Source organism: Bombina bombina, chromosome 4 (genome assembly GCF_027579735.1).
Source record: "Bombina bombina isolate aBomBom1 chromosome 4, aBomBom1.pri, whole genome shotgun sequence".
NCBI classification, from domain to species: domain Eukaryota; kingdom Metazoa; phylum Chordata; class Amphibia; order Anura; family Bombinatoridae; genus Bombina; species Bombina bombina.
In genome coordinates, this window is record NC_069502.1 from 645,671,618 (window position 1) to 645,696,023 (window position 24,406).

The following is a 24,406-nucleotide window of genomic DNA, read 5'->3' on the forward strand; positions in this document are numbered from 1 at the left end:
CAAAGCAGGGTCTATAGAGAGGTCAATAGAACTGTTGACCATGAAGTGGGCAGGGCCTTTGGACCATCATCATTCCAAAAGAAAATAATTATTAGGTAAGCATAACTTTTGTTTTCTTTCGTAAAATGATGATGGTCCACAGTCCTCCATAACATATGGGATTAATACCCAAGCTAATGGTCTATGTTACAGACAAGTTGAAAGAATACTTTCTCTGACAGTTCCTATTTAGCTGATACCACAGCCTGAAGGACTTTCCTGCCAAAAGCAGCTTGCAAAGTAGCAAAGACATCAAAATGATAAAATATAGGAAAAATATATAAAGAAGGACCATATGGCAACCTTGCAAATCTTCTCCAAAGATGCATCATTCTTAAAGGCCCATGATGTTGCCACTGCTCTGGTAGAGTGAGCTGTAATATGTTTAGGAGGAAACTTACCACCACCAAGTAAGCAAATCACTTGTTTAAGCCAAGATGCCAATGCTACATAAGTAGCTTTCTGTCCTTTACACTTCCCAGAGAAATGTTTAAACAAACTAGAAGTTTTTCTAAACTCTTTACTCGCTTGGAGATAGAACTTCAAAGCTTTAACTACGTCCAGATTACATAACAATCTTTCCTTAGAGTTAACAGGGTCTGGACAAAGAGAATGAACAACAATTTCTTGATCGATGTTATCAGTCAAAACCAGGATAATGAGAACAACTCTAAAACTATTCTGGCAGAAGAGATAGCTAAATTAAAAAAACACCTACTAAGACAACAGCTTTATGTTTATGGATTGCATTCAAAGGGAGGACCCTGAAGAACTGAAAAAACTAGGTTCAAGTTCCAGGGAGGAGAAATAGGCCTTACAACTGTCAGGCTAGAGCAATTCATATTACTGATACTGACTCCTGTTTGATTCGGTAGAAGAACAAAATGGAGGAAACAGGTATGCTAGATGGAATTCCCATGGACATACCAAGGCGTCTATCATGTGAGCCCTTGGATTTTTTGATCTTGCACAGTACTTTGGAAGTTTGTGATTTAAGTAGGAAGCTATCAGATCTAAGTCTGGTAGGCCCCATTTGATAACCAGTTGAATGAATGCACCCTGATGGAGAGACCATTCTCCTGGATAAACTGATTGATGGCTGAGATAGTCTGCTTCCCAATTGTTCACACCTGGAATGAGAATTACTGATAGGGAGCACTGATTCCTTTCTGCCCAGGACAGAATCTGATACAGATCCTGCATTGCCAGTAGACTGTGGGTACCTCCTTGATGATTGTTATAGGCTACCACTGTGATATTGTCCGACTGGACTCCTTAAACAGAGGCCACGCCTGAAGAGCTCGAAGAATTGGTCAAAGTTCCAGATAGTTTATTAGTAACCTTGCCTCTAAAGGAGGCCAAACTTCTTGCGCCCTTCAAGAATTCCAGACTGCCCTTCAGCCTAACAGACTGGCATCCATTATGACAATGGCCCATGATGAACAAAGGAAAAGAAGCCCCGAGGATAAAAGAAGGACTTTGTTTCCACCAAGACAGAGATTGTCTGACAGATGAATCCATAGCTGTTTGTTGTTCCAAATGAAGATAATTATTTGACCATTGACTGAGCATAGATAGTTGAAGTGGGCAAAAGGAACTGCGTCTGAAGCGGCTACCATAAGACCCACTACCTCCATGCTCTGAGCTACAGATAGCTTAGATAGATTAACCTGTTCAGTTCCATGAGGAACAAATACATATGGACTGAATCAATTATGATTCCTAAAAATGTTACCCTTGTAGCAAGATATAACAAGCTTTTGGGAACTCTAATCTTCCAACCATGGTTTTGGAGAAATAATAGTAGCTTGTGAGCATGAGTGATGATAATGACAGAGAAGGAGCTTGCAGCAGTATGTCATCCAAATATGGTGCAACTGAGATCCCTGAGCTCTGATAACTGCTAACAGGGCACCTAACACCTTTGTAAAGATGCGCAGAGCTGTAGCCAGAGCAAATGGAAGAGCAACAAACTGGTAGTGTTTTCCATTTAGGCAAACCTCAGGAACTGATAGTGATCCCTGCGGATGGAATATGCAGGTATGCATCCTTGAAGTCTATTGTAGTCATAAATTAACACTGTTGAATTAAGGGCAAAATTGTGTGAATGGTTTCCATCTTGAAACTGGGAACCCTGACAAACATGTTTTAACGTATTTATGGCTAAAACAGGTCTGTAGGTTCCTTCCTCTTGACCCTGTTGATATACAGGTACTGGGATAATTACCCCCAGATCCTCTAATTCCCGAACACACTTTAGAAATGCAGCAGCCTTTGACTGAAGTTTGGGAACATGAGACAAAAAGAATCGCACTCAAGAAGGTCTGGACCTGATGCCTAACCGATAAGCCTGAGAAATTATGTTTCTAAACCAGGGAACCTGGACTGGCTTGCACCAGGCCTCCTGAAAGAGACTCAGTCTGCCCCCTATCAGAACAGATCCAGGTTTAGGGGCCACAACTTCATACTGATTTAGTGGTGTTGTTGAACTTTTTGGATTGTTCTTTGACCACAAAAACAAGGCTTCCAGGCTGACTTGGAGGGCTCAGGTTTCTGAAAAGAGAAGGACTGCTGATCTCCTTAGGAGCAAAAGGAACAAAACTGGATTTCTTCTGTTCTTTCCTTTGGATTTTATATCCTATCCATTGACTGCCTTAATAATGGAGTCCAAATAGAATCTTCCTTTGGAAGGAGAGAGTCATCAGTCTATTTTTAGAGATCATGCTGACCAAGATTTTAAGCATAAAGAACTTACTTTTTGCCAGCACTGCCATAGACATATTTTGGACATTGATCTTAATAATGTTCATTACCACATCACACATGAATGCTTGAGCCATTTTAAGTGCTTTAATGCAGTCTAAGTAAAAGGCCTGTTTGAAGAAAGAGTTTCCTTAAGAAGGACTCTAATTGGGTCTCTAAACTAAGTGCTATCCTCCATAGGGATTTTCCTACATTTGGCGAGAGTGGTAATAGCACCATAAACCTTTGAGATTGTTTCCCATACTTTCACATTTTGTTCTGGAATGGGGAACATTTTCCTAAATCTTGTGGATAGGGCGAAAGGTATGCCTTGCTTTTTTTATTCCTTAGCAATATAGTTAGAGACTAAATCGGGGACCTGAAACACCTGTGAAATCTTTGGTGGAGCGTGATTGACAGGCTTTTTTCAGCAGGGTTTTTATCAGAAACTTCTATAGTCTTTAATACCTTCTGCAATAAATTGTGGATATGTTCCACCTTGAATCTATAGGCATTGTCATATTCAGGATCAGGCACAGGCTCCTGTTCATCTGATGACACTTCCCCATCAGAACAACATATATCTGCATCCTTAGAATCAGAGTTCTGTAAGAGAGCAGGAACTTGGGGTTAAGGGAAATAATTTTGCATATTAATTAGACTGAGATAAATCCCTAGATGTATGCTTATGTTTACTTGGTTTGGGGATTGCCCAGAAACAATCTGTCACAATTTTATACAGGCTGATTTTAAATTCCGGAGTAAAATCAGTAGAGTCCCCCTGAGTGAAAAGTATTGGGCAAACTTCCCTTTGAGAAGTGGAAGGTTGTGTTTGATTTGCATGCAAAATATGAAATACACAACTCTCACAGATCTGGTTGACCTGGTATACTGGAACAGATTTTCAAAATAAACAAATATATGTAACTGGAGGGGATATCATAAATTGACTCCTCTAATTAAATATCAGTGGGAACAGAAACATTTTGTTCCATATTTGTACTTATATAATAGTATACAATAACAACTTATATAATAAACAGTACAGAGAAAACCTGATAGAGAACCCTCTACACTATAGTAATACTCCCTCAGACACTTGTACAATCTCCCAATGTAGTAAGTTTAACAAGCCATAGGAAATAAGTAAAGCCCTTAAGTACCCCCTGACAGCTCCTGTATGGATACTCACTCCCTTTCTGGGAATGTCAGGCACTAAAACTCAGATTATAATCTGTTAAAGATCAGGCCTCAACTTTTGCAGGTGAAATTAAGTATAATAAGTGCATTAATAATAATCCTATAAACCCTGTTAAAATATGTTCCCCAGCCTAAAAGGAGCCTGCACTATAGAACTGCATCATGCATTAACCTATTGCCGGTTCTCTTAAAGGGCCATACACATAATTTTGTAAAGTGCTCAAAATATTATCCCAAAAGCTGCCAGAGGATTTAATAGGGTGAGTGACTTCCTTAATAGTGTTCCAAAATGCTAGTAGTACTTTTAGGGACATGATATGGAGAAAAAATTGTGTCATGAGGGAAGTAGATTAAGTCTCCTGGCTATATTGTGTCAGATTACCTACAAATAGCCTCTTACCTTATGCAGCAACCCACCACTGGCTTACCAGGCATGTGATCTATGTCAATGCAGTTGCAGCAGTATACAGTAGAGAGCCCATCCAGTGCAGGTATTGAGTACTGCAGAGGATTGCAGGAGGGAATACCAGAGTCCCTCAGGGGGAGGCTAAGGATGAGTGTCTGCAATGCCTGAGGGCAGTTATGGCTGAAGTCCCTTTATTGAAATGCTGTGCACATAAAAGGGTATTCCTGTGTCCCTGTATCATTCAGTTGCTGTGAAGAGTCTTTTCTGTCTTCTTTGTAAATGATACTCCCATGAACTCTTGGTCTCACATAGGTCTGAGCTCCTAATTTGTAATCCATAAGCAAGTAGCTGAAACACCCTCTATTCTCAACCGTCTCCTATGAGGCTAAGAGCAAAACTAGAGACAGATGAGAGGTGGGAGGGTTTTAAATCTCCTGTATGGGTTCTTGACCTCCTCTAAGTGCTGGGAAATATATCCCATATGTTATGGAGGACTTTGGACCATAATTATTTTATTAAAGAAATAAGTATAACTACGAAAATGGCTGAATGTGCTTGTGTTGATACGGAAATTCACTCATCGGTAGCTGATAACATTCCGATAATTATCAGGCAATAGGTTGTAATTAAACCGATGGATAGAATAAATGGGACTTCTTGTTTACCTTTATAAATATGTTATTCTATTTTATCTATTCACTAATTAAATTAAATTAACTGTAGCGATTATAAGACATAATTAGAAAGAGTGGAAAGGCTGCTGAACAGTGAAAAATATGGTACGTTTACCCATAGTATTGCTTTCTATATGTAGTAATAGTAAACAATCAGGTACTATGCCAGGACAGTTTTCATTTGTACTATGATACTGATAGATTTGTAGTCATATTGTTATTTTAGCCAAACTCACCCTTTAAAAATACAGTGGATATATATAATAAAAGGGGAGTCACTGTTTCAGTTTCAATGTGACTTGCTGTTTTCACCCTTTACAATATTTTTTTTTTCTGAAACTCTTGGTTTCATAGAACAAAGAATTAGTTAAAAACTAAAAGTCTGTCCAATTCAAAATTACCATGGAAACCAAAACTAGTAAGTATACATCTTATACATCTTTGGTGCATCTTGCAGACTTCTATTATTTTTGTTGTACTGTCTTGTACATAAAGTGATTATTGATGTTTCTTTTAATAATACTATGCATTCTTTATTTTAGTAATAACTTTCCTACAAGTTCTGGCATGTTCGGCATTTGCTGAGCAGTTTTGAGTGATTATCAAAAAGGCAATTTTAAGTTAGCAAAAAAGAACAATTTATATAATAGCGGACTTACAAATATCTACCATATCTGGAGGCTGCTTATGCAATAAAATGTTGAATGTTTTTAGGGTATATTAGGAAGTAGTTGAACTACCCTGACTCATGTGTAAGCTGACAACAAGATGTGTATCAAATGTTTTAAATTGTGCATTATGAGTAAAAACAAGTTAATTAATACTTTAAAAAATTCATATCTTACCTTTCTACCTTCAAATTGTTCTGGAAGTTTCCAATAAAAGGGCTCAGAAGGTAGATCTTGTTTTACTTGATCAATCTTTGCAATGATTTCCGGATGCTGGAAGGTCACCCCTTTTGTGGTTCTGTGTTGCTGTGTGTAGTCTACCAGAGGAAGCACTGTTTGGTCTGGTTTCAGGGTTAACTAGAAAACAGATGACAATAAAAAATATGTTACATAATGAATTGATTGGAAACAAAATTGTTTTAGCTTTAAACTCATGTATTCTATTTGTTTTCCTTTGCAAATATGGATGAATATGCTAACAAGGCACAGGTGTTATTGTTTAAAATTGAATCTAATTTTGCATCAGTGTATTAAAATAAAAGGTGGTACAACTTGCTTTTTGTCAAAGCCTGAACCAGATGTACTGCAAAACAATAAATAGTTTTACCAAAAAAATCAATAAATATATACAGTATCTCACAACAGTGAGTACACCCCTCACATTTTTGTAAATATTTTATTATATCTTTTCATATGACAACACTGAAGAAATTATACTTTGCTACAATGTAAAGTAGTGAGTGAGTGTACAGCCTGTATAAGAGTGTAAATTTGCTGTCCCCTCAAAATAACTTAACACACAGCCATTAATGTCTAAACCGTTGGCAACAAAAGTGAGTACCCCCCTAAGTGGAAATGTCCAAATTGGCACCAATTAGCCATTTTCCCTCCCTGGTGTCATGTGACTCATTAGTGTTACAAGGTCTCAGGTGTGACTCTCTCACACTCTCATACTGGTTACTGGAAGTTCAACATAGCCCCTCATGGCAAAGAACTCTCTGAGAATCTGAAAAAATAATTTTTGCTCTACATAAAGAAGAATAAGAAGATTGCCAAGACCCTGTAACTGAGCAGCAGCACGGTGGGCAAGACCATACAGCGGTTTCACAGGAAAGGTTCCACTCAGAACAGGCCTCACCATGGTCAACCAAAGAAGTTGAGTGCACATGCTGAGCGTCACATCCAGAGGTTGTCTTTGGGAAATAGACGTATGAGTGCTGCCAGCATTGCTGCAGAGGTTGAAGGGGTGGGGGGTCAGCCTGTCAGTGCTCAGACCATATGCCGCACACTGCATCAAATTGGTCTGCATGGCTATTGTCCCAGAAGGAAACCTTTTCTAAAGATGATGCACAAAAAAGCCTGCAAACAGTTTGCTGAAGACAAGCAGGCTAAGGACATGGATTACTGATATCACGTCCTGGGGTCCGATGAGACCAAGATAAACTTATTTGGTTTCGATGGTTTCAAGCATGTGGTGGCAACCAGGTGAGGAGTACAAAGACAAATGTCACTAGCCTACAGTCAAGCATGGTGGTGGGAGTGTCATGGTCGGGGCCTGCATGAGTGCTGTCAGCACTGGGGAGCTACAGTTCATTTAGGGAACCATGAATGCCAACATGTACTGTGAAATACTGAAGCAGAGCATGATCCCCTCCCTTTGGAGACTGGGCAGTATTCCAACATGTTAACGATCCCAAACACACCTCCAAGACAACCACTGCCTTGCTAAAGAAGCTTAGGGTAAAAGTGATGGACTGGCCAAGCATGTCTCCAAACCTAAACCCTATTGAGCATCTGTGTGGCATCCTCAAGCGGAAGGTAGGGGACCTCAAGGTCTCTAACATCCACCAGCTCTGTGATGTTGTCATGGAGGAGCGAAAGAGGACTTCAGTGGCAACCTGTGAAGATCTGGTGAACTTGATGCCCAAGAGGGTTAAGGCAGTGCTGGAAAATAATGGTGGCCACATAAAATATTGACACTTTGGGCACAATTTGGACATTTCCACTTAGGGGGTCTACTCACTTTTGTTGCCAACGGTTTAGACATTAATGGCTGTGTGTTGAGTTATTTTGAGGGGACTGCAAATTTACACTGTTATACAGGCTGTACACTCACTACTTTACATTGTAGCAACATTGATTGGAACAGCCAATAGAATGCAAGCTCAATCCTATTGGCTGATTGGACCAGCCAATAGGATTGAAGTTCAATCCTATTGGCTGATTGCATCAGCCAATAGGATTTTTTCTATCTTAATTCCGATTGGCTGATAGAATTCTATCAGCCAATCGGAATCTAAGGGACGCCATCTTGGATGACATCACTTAAAGGAACCTTCATTCATCGGGAGTCGTCGGAAGAAGAGGATGCTCCATGCGAGATGTCTTGAAGATGGGCCCACTCCGCGCCAGATTGATGAAGATAGAAGATGCCATCTGGATGAAGACTTCTGCCCATCTAGAGGACTGCTTCTCCCGGCTTGGATGAAGACTACTTCCGGCTTCGTTGAGGACTTCTTGCCACTTCGCTGAGGACTTCTTCCGGCTTGGTTGAGGATGGATGTCGGCTCTTCAAAACTGTAAGTGGATCTTCAGGGGTTAGTGTAAGGTTTTTTTAAGGGTTTATTGTGTGGGTTTTAGTTTTAGATTAGGGTTTGGGCAGCAACAGAGCTAAATGCCCTTTTAAGGGCAATGCCCATCCAAATGCCCTTTTCAGGGCAATGGGGAGCTTAGGTTTTTTTAGTTAGGGTTTTATTTGGGGGGTTGGTTGTGTGGGTGGTGGGTTTTACTGTTGGGGGTTGTTTGTATATTTTTTTTTACAGGTAAAAGAGCTGATGTCTTTGGGGCAATGCCCCACAAAAGGCCCTTTAAGTGCTATTGGCAGTTTAGTTTAGGCTAGGGTTTTTTTTTTATTTTGGGGGGCTTTTTAATTTTGATAGGGCTATTAGATTAGGTGTAATTAGTTTAAATATCTTGTAATTTGTTTTTTATTTTGTGTAATTTAATGTTTGTTTTTGTAATTTAGGTATTTGTATTTAATTTTGGTAATTGTATTTAATTTATGTAATTTATTTAATTGTAGTGTAAGGTTAGGTGTTAGTGTAAAACAGGTTAGGTTTTATTTTACAGGTACATTTGTATTTATTTTAGCTAGGTAGTTATTAAATAGTTAATAACTATTTAGTAACTATTCCACCTAGTTAAAATAAATACAAACTTGCCTGTAAAATAAAAATAAACCCTAAGCTAGCTTAGGGTTTATTTTATAGCTATTTAGTTTTAAATAGGAATTATTTAGTTATTAATAGTAGGTTTTCTTTAGATTTATTTTAATTATATGTAAGTTAGTGGGTGTTAGAGTTAGACTTAGGTTTAGGGGTTAATAACTTTAGTATAGTGGCGGCGACGTTGGAGGCGGCAGATTAGAGGTTAATAAATGTAGATAGGTGGCAGCGATGTTAGGGGTGGCAGATTAGTGGTTAATAATATTTAACTAGTGTTTGCCATGCGGGAGTGCGGCGGTTTAGGGGTTAATATGTTTATTATAGTGGCGGAGATGTTGGGAGCGGCAGATTAGGGGTTAATAATTTTATTTTAGTGTTTGCGATGCGGGAGGACCTTGGTTTAGGGGTTGATAGGTAGTTTATGGGTGTTAGTGTACTTTTTAGCACTTTAGTAATGAGTTTCATGTTACAGCTTTGTAGTGTAAAACTCATAACTACTGACTTTAGAATGCATTACAAATCTTGCGGGATAGGCTGTACCGCTCCCTTTTTGGACGCAAAAAAAAAGCTTGTAATACCGGCGCTATGGAAGTCCCATTGAAAAAAGACTTTATGCAAGTTTGCGTAAGTTAATTTGTGGTACGGCCAAAAAAGTGTGCGTGACAGCTGTACCTACAAGACTCGTAATAGCAGCGGTAATAAAAAAGTATTGTTATGAGCCTTAACGCTGCTTTTTTACTCATAACGCAAAACTCGTAATCTAGCCGAAAGATAGCAAGAGAACAAAGAAAAATTGATAATAGGAGTAAATTAAAAAGTTACTTAAAATTGCACGCTATATCGTAATCATGAAAGAAAAAAATTGGGTTTAGTGTCCCTTTAAGTTATAAAAATAAATAAAACCCTTTATTTCAAATTTGAAGAAACAATCAACAGCGCAAAAAGACCTCAAGGATACATACGTTTGAAGTAACCCCAATGCTCTGATGCTTTGCAAATTCCAATTTCCACTAATAAGTCTAAAATGACCACTTACACACCACACTTCTTATTCAATCATAAAAAATAATGATCGTCTGAATAGTAATACTCATAAGTGTAGCATGGACCCATACAGTGATACAAGATCAATATCGCAACCAAACTCTAGAAAAATATATATATATCAGCACAATATTTTCGGCACTTTCAAGTAACAGATTCAGTCCCGTTTACAATAACAATCTTGTGCCATTCATATAGCAGAAAGTGTAATGATGAAGTTGGGAAGTGTAAAATAGCACTTGTATAGTGTATTTTATATTTGTATACTACACTTAGCTTTAACACAGTCCTGCAGGTGTCCGTAAAGTTCTGATAGAATAACGTAGACTCTGAACAAACTCTAGCATGTTTGTATATCGCTTGAAAAAGTCTGCCTGTGAGCAGAAGAAACGCGTAGGGTGCCAAGTACCTACAAGAAGAATAGGACTGTTTCTAATAGTGAGAAGGCTGTCACTTCATACCTGCAGGATGGAGAGTGATTCCAGGTGCTGCGGGTCGGCACGTTTGGGATCCCCTCTGTAACGGCTAACAGGCATTACCATCAAGCCAGTGGGCTAAGTGCATCTTATTCACTACAATCTTGTAAGTGTATCTTTTTATTTGTCATTTGTCTTCTGAATAAACACTGCTGTGAATCGCGGATGCGCTGTGTTTCTTCTCTTCCCCCTTTATTTCAAACCAATCTTTGTTGCAGAAAAGCTTAAAATTAATGCCAACTGACAATCAGTGGAACATTTTCGAACACACTTAATTCAGACATGGTAGTTAATGTGTTGTGCCATTTTCCAATGTTTGTTGATGTCTATATGCTGTTGCTAAAAAGGCTTTGAAAGGTCTAGTAAAACAGAACAGAATAAATCAAAGGGGTGCTCCGAATCTCTTGGCATATATTAGCTGCTTCAGCATGTTTTACTAAAATACACCAGCAGGATCCCATATTATGGTATTATGAGGCTCAACAGCTTCCTACTCACCCACATACGGATCAGTCCATCTGCTTCAGTGCACTGGGAAGTTAGGCCAAAGCAGTAGCAGCTGCTGCAACCAAGTGGATTCCCCACATGAAGTCCAAATGTGCTGGGCTTGCATCTGTCGCAGTGGACGCCTTCCACATTAAGCTGTAAGAGACAGACTTTTTAACCAAAGTGGATATGAGCTGATTGTTCTTATTTTCTCTCAAAACTAATTTATTACTCACTTAAGTATGTTTATGGATATGTTAAAGCTGCTTTTTTGTGTCTCAATTACTTTTCACATTAGAGATATCTGCACATTAGGATACTCTAGACTATACAGCATATTATCCAAATGAATAGATACCTAGTTACATTGCAAAATTGATGATCTTTAATGTACCATAAAAATGTCCACTGAACATGTTTGCCTAGCAGTACTGCAATATGATCCGTTACCATCACCAATTGGGAATCAGTGTCACATTTGATCTTCACATTGAGTTACAAACTGAACTTTACCTGCTGTACCAAAGTGGCAACAGCTTTTAACATTTATCTGAGATGATTACACCTTATTTGCCGTGGTTTCCAGTTTGCTTTCTTTTTGTGATTATGCAAGGTATTGTAAGAATGTACACAGCTAAAAAACAAGATTTATTTTTCAGTTTGGTTAAAGGGACATGAAACCATAAATGTTTTGTTGATGATTTAGACAGAGCATACAATTTCTACCAACTTTACAATTTACTTCTATTAGCAAATGTGCTTTATTCTCTTGGTATCTTTACAGCCACCAATCAGTAGCTCCAAGCTCCTGAGCCTACCTAGGTATGGTTTTCAACAAAGAATACAAAAAGAACAAAGCAATTTGGATAATAGAAGTACAATAGAAAGTTGTTTAAAATTGCATGCGCTATCTGAATAATGAAAAAAATATTTTAAGTCCTATAAAATGAATGTTAAATCTATAAGACAATTGCTTTTTTTTAACCTCATATACATGTTTTATCACATTTTATCACAGTCTTCCATCAGTATTTTACAAGTATGATATGCAATGTTAAAATGTAGCTAAGTAATATAAATTTACAAATAAAGGTCCTATCATAGAAAAAACATCCTGAGTTTTAGGGAACATGGGCGTTTGAGAATAATTAGTAATAACATAGTAACATAGTAGATGAGGTTGAAAAAAAGACCGAAGTCCATCGAGTTCAACCTATTCGAATCTAAAATATATACAAAAAGCTCCAGTTAAGCTTAAATAATCCCACTAAAAGGTGACCCATTTAATACTAGCAATCATATCCATGAATTTTGTTTATAGACAGAAATGTATCCAAATAATGTTTAAATGTATCTAGGGTATTGGCATTCACTACCTCCTTTGTTAATGAGTTCCACAACATTTATGGCTAATAATTATATTAATTTAAATGGCTGGTATTTTTTCCAACAGTAGCAGTATCAATAATTACATATTATATATCACTTGGGTTAACACTTACTAAATTAATGCAAAATTTCTTTACCACAGTCATTTAATCTCAGCAATAAAAGTGTTATCTTTTATAGTTGATAAAAGCGGAATGATTTTAGTATGTCACCGGTAGAATTCTGGTTTCACAGGCTGCATACGTTTACTTAAAAATAGCAGTTCATTACTTTTATCAGTTTTGTTAGTGATAGAACAGGAGGTAATATGCACATTATTATCATGACTTTAGATAAAGGACAAATAAAGAAGAAATAATAAGAAAGCAGCATAATTTTAAGGCTTAAAAATGACAGTCATACATTGTATTACTTGAGAGTCAAAAAATATTTACAGGAAGATGAAATGGTATAAGTAAATCTATTTATCAAGTATGGTGTGCCTGTTTTATGTATTAACAACTGGAAATTGTTCATGTGCAGCAAATGTGCCAATAGTCTTCAGGGCAGATTTTAGGAGAAGCTACTTTTTATTATTATTGAATTTATTAACTAAAAATCACAAAAAAGACCCATACAAAATATGTAATTTCTTATATAAAGTATTACTTATTATTCTTGAGAAGCAAAAAAAAAAAAAAAAAAACACATTCAATATAAATATCAATTGAACCCACTCTCTATAAAGTATGTCTACTTATATTATTTATTCTATAATCGTAATCATTATTACAAAGTTGTTTGTGCTAATGAAAGGAGAACTTTGAACTCTTTTTTAAGTTATTTTAAATTAAAGTAATTTTGTTTATGTAAATATGTATGTTGTATTTATTTTTGTTTGTGTGTGTGCGCCTGCACATATTTAAAACCAATCTTTTGGCTAGCATAATTTGCTGAGGAGAGCATGTCAGGGATAAACCCCTTGAAAATTCTGGTGGAATTTATATTGATTACTGTGCGACCAATCAAAATTTATTTACTTTATTATTTTAAAACACTCTGTCAGAATAACTTCAATATTCACTGTGGGTCTACAGTTCCTATGGCACATGTCTGTTTCATATACAGTACTTAACTTAATATCTTATGTTGGAATTAGATACATTCTAGTGGAAAATGAAAAACAAATTTCAATTTTGAGAAGAGACATTTTGCAATATAATTTATCATACCATCATTGATGGGATTCACATCACCCCTGCCACAATGTGTTTAGTTTATGAGGCTTTAAAAGCAGCCCTCTTAAAGGGACATTGTACACTAGATTTTTCTTTGCACAAATGTGTTGTACATAATCCATTTATATAGCCCATCTTGGGGTGTTTTTGTAAAAAAATAGTTTTGCTTATTTTTAAATAACATTGTGCTGATTTTCAGACTCTTTACCAAGCCCCAAAGTTTTAGATTTATACCGATGTATACAGTCTTCACATTGCTCCTGTTTGTATAATGGTTCTATTGATATGCATGGGAGGGGGTCTGCTCTTAGCCCCTTTCAGTGTGTGTTCCAGACTAATCTCATCAACAGTGCTAAATTGGGAGCTTCTAAGTAAGTTTTTAAAAGGTTTTATACTGGATTTTTATATCAGAATCTGTGCATATTATTCTTTATTGTAGTGTCTATGCAGTTATATTAAAATTGGTGTATACTGTCCCTTTAAGATATATGCAGAAATCTTACTGGCATAAAATCGTCTTGCTTTTCACCATATTTTTTCTTTATTTTATGCTGGTCATTAATCAAACTTCAAATTTTCTAACAAGGGTATCCATTATAAACATCACTATGACAACAATATTTAAATAAGCCATTTTATGTTTCATTTAGTAACATTCCTAGCTAGAATATGCTGAATCTAAATATTTTATATATATGTATGTGTGTGTCTGTGTGTGTCTGTGTGTGAAAGTGTGTTTGTGTGTGTATGTGTGTGTTTGTGTGTATGTGTATGTGTGTATGTATGTGTTTGCGCGTGTGTGTGTGTGTGTGTATGTGTGTGTGTGTATTTGTGTGTGTGTGTATGTGTGTGTTTGTGTGTGTATGTTTGTGTGTGTGTTTATGTGTGTATGTGTGTGCCTGTGTGTGTGTGTATTTGTGTGTGTCTGTGTGTGTTTGAGTGTGTATGTGTGTTTGTGTGTCTATGTGTATGTGTGTTTGTGTGTGTATATGTGTGTGTGAGTGTGTGAGTGTGTGTTTGTGTGTGTGTGTATGTGTATGTTTGTATGTTTGCATTTGTGTGCGTATGTGTGTATGTGTATGTGTGTGTGTGTGTTTATGTGTGTGTTTGTGTGTGTATGTGTGTGTTTGTGTGTGTGTGTTTGTGTGTATGTGTGTTTGTGTGTGTATGTGTGTGTGTGAGTGTGTGTTTTTGTGTGTGTGTATGTGAATGTGTGTATGTTTGCGTTTGTGTGTGTATGTGTGTATGTGTGTGTGTTTGTGTGTGTGTTTGTGTGTGTTTGTGTGTGTATGTGTGTGTGTTTGTGTGTGTTTGTGTGTGTGTGTGAGAGACAGATTATATCAAAAGCTTAATAATATTTATTTACAAACGCCTAGATTTAGAGTTCTGCAGCCAAAGGGGTGCGTTAGCTAGGCGTGCTTTTTTCCCCCCGCACCTTTTAAATACCGCTGGTATTTAGAGTTCACAGAAGGGCTACGTTAGGCTCCAAAAAGGGAGCGTAGAGCATAATTTACCGCCACTGCAACTCTAAATACCAGCGGTGCTTACGGACGCGGCCAGCTTCAAAAACGTGCTTGTGCACGATTCCCCCATAGGAAACAATGGGGCCGTTTAAGCTGAAAAAAAACCTAACACCTGCAAAAAAGCAGCGTTCAGCTCCTAACGCAATCCCATTGTTTCCTATGGGGAAACACTTCCTAAGTCTGCACCTAACACCCTAACATGAACCCCGAGTCTAAACAACCCTAACCTTACACTTATTAACCTCTAATCTGCCGCCCCCGCTATCGCTGACCCCTGCATATTATTATTAACCCCTAATCTGCCGCTCTGTACACTGCCGCAACCTACGTTATCCCTATGTACCCCTAATCTGCTGCCCCTAACACCGCAGACCCCTATATTATATTTATTAACCCCTAATCTGCTGCCCCCAACGTCGCCGCCACCTACCTACACTTATTAACCCCTAATCTGCCGACCGGACCTCACCGCTACTATAATAAAGTTATTAACCCCTAGTCCGCCTCACTCCCGCCTCAAAAACCCTATAATAAATAGTATTAACCCCTAATGTGCCCTCCCTAACATCACCGACACCTAACTTCAAGTATTAACCCCTAATCTGCCAACCGGACCTCGCCGCTACTCTAATAAATGTATTAACCCCTAAAGCTAAGTCTAACCCTAACCCTAACACCCCCCTAAGTTAAATATAATTTTCTATCTAACGAAATAAATTATTTCTTATTAAATAGATTATTCCTATTTAAAGCTAAATACTTACCTGTAAAATAAACCCTAATATAGCTACAATATAAATAATAATTACATTGCAGCTATTTTAGGATTAATATTTATTTTACAGGCAACTTTGTATTTATTTTAACCAGGTACAATAGCTATTAAATAGTTAATAACTAAAAATAGTTAATAACTATTTAATAGCTACCTAGTTAAAATAGTTAATAACTATTTAATAGCTACCTAGTTAAAATAATTACAAAATTACCTGTAAAATAAATCCTAACCTAAGTTACAATTAAACCTAACACTATACTATCAATAAATTAATTACATACAAATACCTACAAATAAATACAATGAAATAAACTAACTAAAGTACAAAAAAATAAAAAAGAACTAAGTTACAAAAAATAAAAAATAATTTACAAACATAAAAATATTACAACAATTTTAAGCTAATTACACCTACTCTAAGCCCCCTAATAAAATAACAAAGCCCCCCAAAATAAAAAAAATGCCCTACCCTATTCTAAAATAAAAATTGAAAAGCTCTTTTACCTTACCAGCCCTTAAAAGGGCCTTTTGCGGGGCATGCCCCAAAGAATTCTGCTCTTTTGCCTGTAAAAAAAAACATACAATACCCCCCCAACATTACAACCCACCACCCATATACCCCTAATCTAACCCAAACCCCCCTTAAATAAACCTAGCACTAAGCCCCTGAAGATCTCCCTACCTTGTCTTCACCACGCTGGGTATCACCGATCCGTCCAGAAGAGGGTCCGAAGTCTTCATCCAAGCCCAAGCGGGGGCTGAAGAGGTCCATCATCCGGCTGAAGTCTTGATCCAAGCGGGGGCTGAAGAGGTCCATCATCCGGCTGAAGTCTTGATCCAAGCGGGGGCTGAAGAGGTCCATCATCCGGCTGAAGTCTTCTATCAAGCGGCATCTTCAATCTTCTTTCTTCCGGCTCCATCTTCATCCCGCCGACGTGGAACATCCATCCTGGCCGACGACTTCCCGACGAATGACGGTTCCTTTAAGGGACGTCATCCAAGATGGCATCTCTCGAATTCCGATTGGCTGATAGGATTCTATCAGCCAATCGGAATTAAGGTAGGAAAATTCTGATTGGCTGATGGAATCAGCCAATCAGATTCAAGTTGAATCCGATTGGCTGATCCAATCAGCCAATCAGATTGTGCTCGCATTCTATTGGCTTTTCCGATCAGCCAATAGAATGCGAGCTCAATCTGATTGGCTGATTGGATCAGCCAATCGGATTGAACTTGAATCTGATTGGCTGATTCCATCAGCCAATCAGAATTTTCCTACCTTAATTCCAATTGGCTGATAGAATCCTATCAGCCAATCGGAATTCGAGGGACGCCATCTTGGATGACGTCCCTTAAAGGAACCGTCATTCATCGGGAAGTCGTCGGCCAGGATGGATGTTCCGCGTCGGCGGGATGAAGATGGAGCCGGAAGAAAGAAGATTGAAGATGCCGCTTGATAGAAGACTTCAGCCGGATGATGGACCTCTTCAGCCCCCGCTTGGATCAAGACCTCAGCCGGATGATGGACCTCTTCAGCCCCCGCTTGGATCAAGACTCCAGCCGGATGATGGACCTCTTCAGCCCCCGCTTGGATCAAGACTTCAGCCAGATGATGGACCTCTTCAGACCCCCCTTGGGTTTGGATGAAGACTTCGGACCCTCTTCTGGACGGATCGGTGATACCCGGCGTGGTGAAGACAAGGTAGGGAGATCTTCAGGGGCTTAGTGTTAGGTTTATTTAAGGGGGGTTTGGGTTAGATTTGGGGTATGTGGGTGGTGGGTTGTAATGTTGGGGGGGTATTGTATGTTTTTTTTTACAGGCAAAAGAGCAGAATTCTTTGGGGCATGCCCCGCAAAAGGCCCTTTTAAGGGCTGGTAAGGTAAAAGAGCTTTTCAATTTTTATTTTAGAATAGGGTAGGGCATTTTTTTATTTTGGGGGGCTTTGTTATTTTATTAGGGGGCTTAGAGTAGGTGTAATTAGCTTTAAATTGTTGTAATAATTTTATAATGTTTGTAAATTATTTTATTTTTGTGTACTTTAGTTAGTTTATTTAATTGTATTTATTTGTAGGTATTTGTATGTAATTAATTTATTGATAGTGTAGTGTTAGGTTTAATTGTAACTTAGGTTAGGATTTATTTTACAGGTAATTTTGTAATTATTTTAACTAGGTAGCTATTAAATAGTTATTAACTATTTAATAGCTATTGTACCTGGTTAAAATAAATACAAAGTTGCCTGTAAAATAAATATTAATCCTAAAATAGCTACAATATAATTATAATTTATATTGTAGCTATATTAGGGTTTATTTTACAGGTAAGTATTTAGCTTTAAATAGGAATAATTTATTTAATAAGAAATAATTTATTTCGTTAGATAAAAATTAAATTTAACTTAGGGGGGTGTTAGGGTTAGGGTTAGACTTAGCTTTAGGGGTTAATACATTTATTAGAGTAGCGGCGAGGTCCGGTCGGCAGATTAGGGGTTAATACTTGAAGTTAGGTATCGGTGATGTTAGGAAGGGCAGATTAGGGGTTAATACTATTTATTATAGGGTTTTTGAGGCGGGAGTGAAGCGGATTAGGGGTTAATAACTTTATTATAGTAGCGGTGAGGTCCGGTCAGCAGATTAGGGGTTAATAATTGTAGGAAGGTAGCGGCGACGTTGGGGGGGGCAGATTAGGGGTTAATAAATATAATATAGGGGTCGGCGGTGTTAGGGGCAGCAGATTAGGGGTACATAAATATAGCGTAGGTGGAGGCGGTGTGCGGTCGGCAGATTAGGGGTTAAAAAATTTTTATTAGAGTGGCGGCGATGTGGGGGGACCTCGGTTTAGGGGTACATAGGTAGTTTATGGGTGTTAGTGTACTTTAGAGCACAGTAGTTAATAGCTTTATGAACCGGCGTTAGCCCAGAAAGCTCTTAACTCCTGGCTTTTCTCTGCGGCTGGAGTCTTGTCGTTAGATTTCTAACGCTCACTTCAGCCAAGACTCTAAATACCAGCGTTAGAAAGATCCCATTGAAAAGATAGGATACGCAAATGGCGTAGGGGGATCTGCGGTATGGAAAAGTTGCGGCTGCAAAGTGAGCGTTAGACCCTTTCCTGACTGACTCTAAATACCAGCGGTAGCCCAAAACCAGCATTAGGAGCCCTAACGCTGGTTTTGACGGCTAACGCAGAACTCTAAATCTAGGCGTAAAACTCTTCATTCATAATGGCTAATGGCTGATTTGAGGGAAACTCACTGTAGAGTGTATTTATACACCACCAACATTTTACTCGTCTCTAAACAGTGCACAAAAGGTTACATTTCTTTCAAATTTACAATATAAAAGTTAATAACTTGATAAAAAAAAATGGATGAAGCCAACAAGAACAATTAGAGGCAAAGTAAGTGTAATAAATACATAATTTTGTAGATTTATAAATATGGATGTATAAGAGGGGAGAGAAAAATCAAAAATGATCTTTCATCTTCTATATTACAAAATGGCCAAATTAGGAATTATGAAAGATCAAGACTAGAAAAGCTTAGACTTAATATTTAGTGTAATAAACCCACATCGCCCATGGGGGATGCAGCTGATTGCTAATTATTAAAGGATTCCATAAACATATACCATTTACCTTTGGGTGGATGGGATGTTAAGGAAGAGGGAGGAAACTGGGGGCGCGATCCGATATACGGCACAGGTTTTGGTGCAAGCGTGGAAACCTGCGCCACCCGTAGTTTCACCTCGCACATCGGGCTATCACATATACGGCGCTGACAGTTGCTAAAGTGCCGTAAGTCGGACAAACTAGCAATGTCCAGAAATAAGCGTAAGTACAAATTTCTGGAGTCACCAGTGACTTATGGCACTTTAGAAACTGCCGCCGCTTAAAAAAACTAACTAAAGTCTTAAATCTCCCATAACTGTCTAACCTGCCTCCCAAAAATAGCCCGACACGTATACCCCTCTATCCACAATCCCCCCTCTCAATCCTAACAATAAATGTATTAACCCCTAAACCGCCGCTCCTGGACCCCGCCGCCACCTATATTATATGTATTAAACCCTAATCTGATCCCCCTACACCGCCGCCACCTATAGTAACTATATTAACCCCTAATCTGAGCCCCCTACACCGCCGCCACCTATATTAACTATATTAACCCCTAATCTGAGCCCCCTACACCGCCGCCACCTATATTAACTATATTAACCCCTAATCTGAGTCCCCTACACCGCCGCCACCTATATTAACTATATTACCCCCTAAACCTAAGTCTAACCCTAACACCCCCTAACTTAATTATTATTTAAATAAATCTAAATAATATTAATATTATTAACTAAATTATTCCTATTTAAAACTAAATACTTACCTATAAAATAAACCCTAAGATAGCTACAATATAATTAATAATTACATTGTAGCTATTTTAGGGTTAATATTTATTTTACAGGTATCTTTGTATTTATTTTAACTAGGTACAATAGCTATTAAATAGTTAATAACTATTTAATAGCTGCCTAGTTAAAATAATTACAATATTACCTGTAAAATAAATCCTAACTTAAGTTACCATTACACCTAACACTACAGTACAATATCAATAAATTAATTAAATAAACTACAATTATCTAAACTAAAATACAATTAAATAAACTAAACGATATTACAAAAAACAAACAAACACTAAATTACAAAAAATAAAAAATTTTACAAGAATTTTAATCTAATTACACCTAATCTAAGCCCCCTAATAAAATAAAAAAGCCCCCCAAAATAATAAAATTTCCCTACCCTAAACTAAATTACAAAAGTAATCAGCTCTATTACCAGCCCTTAAAAGGGCCTTTTGGGGGGCATTGCCCCAAAGTACTCAGCTCTTTTACCGGTAAAAAAAAGAACAAACCCCCCAATTACAACCCACCACCCACACACCCCTACTCTAAAACCCACCCGATCCCCCCCTTTAAAAAACCTAAGTCTAACACCCAAGTGCTCCTTACCTGTCCTGAAGACCGGCGGAGAAGGTCCTGTTCCAGGCAGTGAAGTCTTCTTCCAAGCGGCGACCTCTTCTTCTTCCAGGAACCAGCCGGCGCAGAGCGGAGGAGTTGAAGACCAATGACCACGGAGCTGAAGACCGTCCACTCTGGAACTGAAGATCGGCGACGCTGGAACTGAAGACCACGGAGCCATGGAGCATGGAGGATCCTCTTCATATGATCTCCGCTGTACACTGAATAGGAATTCAAGGTATGCGATAATAAATGGCGTCCTTTGAATTCCTATTGGCTGATTTGAGCCTTCAAATTCAAATCAGCCAATTGGATGAGAGCTACTGTAATTCTATTGGCTGATTTGAATAGCCAATAGAATAAGTGGACGGTCTTCAGCTCTGCGGTCATCGGTCTTCAACTCCTCCGCTCCACGCCGGCTGGTTCCTGGAAGAAGAAGAGGTCGCCGCTTGGAAGAAGACTTCACCGCCTGGAACAGGAACTTCTCTGCCGGTCTTCAGGACAGGTAAGGAGCACTTGGGTGTTAGACTTAGGTTTCTTTAAGGGGGGATCGGGTGGGTTTTAGAGTAGGGGTGTGTGGGTGGTGGGTTGTAATGGGAGGTTGTTCTTTTTTTACAGGTAAAAGAGCTGATTACTTTGGGGCAATGCCCCGCAAAAGGCCTTTTTAAGGGCTGGTAATAGAGCTGATTACTTTTGTAATTTAGTTTAGGGTAGGGAAATTTTATTATTTTGGGGTTTTTTTTTATTTTATTAGGGGGCTTAGATTAGGTGTAATTAGATTAAAATTCTTGTAATATTTTTTTATTTTTTGTAATTTAGTGTTTGTTTTTTTTGTAATATAGTTTAGTTTATTTAATTGTATTTTAGTTTAGATAATTGTAGTTTATTTAATTAATTTATTGATAGTGTAGTGTTAGGTGTAATGGTAACTTAGGTTAGGATTTATTTTACAGGTAATTTTGTAATTATTTTAACTAGGTAGCTATTAAATAGTTATTAAAAAGTTATTAACTATTTAATAGCTATTGTACCTAGTTAAAATAAATACAAACCCTAAAATAGCTACAATGTAATTATTAATTATATTGTAGCTATCTTAGGGTTTTTTTTTATAGGTAAGTATTTAGTTTTAAATAGGAATAATTTAGTTAATAATATTAATATTATTTAGATTTATTTAAATAATAATTAAGTTAGGGGGTGTTAGGGTTAGACTTAGGTTTAGGGGGTAATATAGTTAATATAGGTGGCGGCAGTGTAGGGGGCTCAGATTAGGGGTTAATATAGTTAATATAGGTGGCGGCGGTGTAGGGGGCTCAGATTAGGGGTAATACATATAATATAGGTGGTGGCGGTATAGGGAGGTCAGATTAGGGGGTAATACATATAATATAGGTGGCGGTGGTGTAGGGGGATCAAATTAGGGGTTAATATATTTAATGTAGCTGGCAACAGTGTAGGGGGTCAGATTAGGGGGTAATATATTTAATATAGGTGGCGGCGGTGTAGGGGGGTCAGATTAGGGGGTAATACATATAATGTAGGTGGCGGCGGGGTCCGGGAGCGGCGGTGGGGGATTGCGGCTGACAGGTAGATAGACATTGTGCATGCGTTAGGTGTTTTATTTTGCAGGCAGTTTAGGGAGTTACGGGGCTCCAATACTCAGCGTAAGGCTTGCTACGCCTGCATTTTGTGGCGAGGTGAAAATGGAGTAAGATCCATTTTCGCCACGTAAGTCCTTACGCTGTATATTGGATACCAAACTGCGCGGGTTGTGTATGTCAGTTTATGGGGCAAAAAACTACGGGCGAAGGCAGAAATATATGAGTGTAACTTCTATGTTACGCCGTATATGTGATACCAAACGGCTTTTGCGGGCGACGCTGCATATCGGATCGGGCCCTGGGTCTGTAATTGTAACAATTTGTGTTGTGTAGGAGTGGGGAGAGCCTGAGTGTAATTCAATGTTTTGTGGTCGAGTTAAGTTAAAGCAAATATATATTTTAGAATAAAGACTGTAAGACCTTGCACTTTTATAATGCTGCTAATTTCAAATGAATTGCTTTCTTTGACCTTCAACTAGAAATAAAAAATATGCATTAGCATAAAGTGTTTAAATGAATTTATTGAATTAATACTTGTTCTTTAAGTATTTCTAAAATAAATACATTATGAACCTTAGAAAGAAATGAAATATACAGACTTTGAATTTATTTTATCTCACTAAGCTCCTTTGTTATTAAAAATATATAACTCAGATGTTAATGGAGTTCAAGACAGGCAAGGAAATGATAATGCATACAACTTTCACTTTTGTTCAGCCGATTAGCTACCATTGGTTATACTGTCCTCGAGTTACAATGAAGAAGGGATTTCTTTTACTTTTTTTTTTCTCTATAAGCCTGAATTTTATCTCTTTTTATCTGTTTTTAACAGTGCTATTGCAAAGATGTAACAGCCACTTACATATCTAGCTAATTGCATCAATTAAAGAAAAGGAACTCAGAATGTATTTGTAATTTAAAAGGATTAGAAAAAAGGCAAAATAGAAATATAGAGAAGCAGAACACTGATAAACTAGAAATAAAAACCATAAAAGAAATACACTAATATTTTAAAAACATGGTTAGGATATTTTATTCTAGTATAATTTTATAAGGCACGATTTTTCTCCGGAAAATATAATTACATAAGAGCAAAAGGGAAAATAGTGCTAGATCTCATAAAGGGCTAATGTGCATCTCGTGCCTGGTGGGATCAAAAAATACTCTAGCTCAGGAAATTCAAACAGAGACTCATGTTCAGGTCATACTAACTTTACTGGTAGAGCAAACAAGTACCTATTGAATACTACATTAAAGTGATGGTAAATCCTAGCATTTGTGAAGCGCTAGGATTTACCAATGAAAAAAATAAAGAGGAATTTCAGTCTGAAACGCTAGAATTTACCATCATTTAAAGCTACGAGCAAAGTAAAGTAATTCAGTTTTTTCAATGCTCCAAAGAGGGCATGACGGGGCAGGAGGGGCAAAGGGTTCACAAAATCAGCAAATATATCAACTCAGACATAACAGAGGCCAGAACCCCTCCCATCGAATGCAATAAACTTGTCCTGTTTGCCCTAACATAAGATGATACATCTGTATTGAGTCTGGGCATTAATTGTATTCCCACTATAGAATTTAATGTATTCAATATATTGATAGATGCCAATAAATTAAAAACAATTAACTCTCAATTTTCTTTTTCTTTTTTGAGAATATGGTGGTTAACACAGAAGTGAATCAATAAGCACATCCTATTTAAACTGATACAAATCTAACTTTTGAATAAACACTAAGTTTTATAGATTTAGAAAGCTTGGAGAAAAAATATAATTTGTGAGATTCAGTTAAAGGTTCATTTCAAGGGGGCTTGTCCAAAAAAATCATATTTTTATCCTATTCAGAGTCAAGGCAAAATAATTGAGGAATTTCAGAAAAGAATTGAGAGAGAGCTTACACTACTATCCAATAACTTAGTTC

The 24,406-nt window shown here is 37.6% G+C and overlaps 1 protein-coding gene across 6 annotated transcripts in view; it reads right to left on the reverse strand.

The window, feature by feature from the left end:
- Window positions 1–24,406, reverse strand: part of LAMA2 (laminin subunit alpha 2) — a 1,406,020-nt gene that overhangs the window by 488,720 nt on the left and 892,894 nt on the right. For all 6 annotated transcript variants that reach the window (XM_053710700.1, XM_053710701.1, XM_053710696.1 and 3 more), the window contains 2 exons: window positions 10,972–11,115; window positions 5,907–6,086 (listed from right to left, as the gene is read on the reverse strand). In XM_053710700.1, the coding sequence (XP_053566675.1) occupies window positions 5,907–6,086; window positions 10,972–11,115 (324 nt within the window). The remainder of the gene's footprint in view (window positions 1–5,906; window positions 6,087–10,971; window positions 11,116–24,406) is intronic.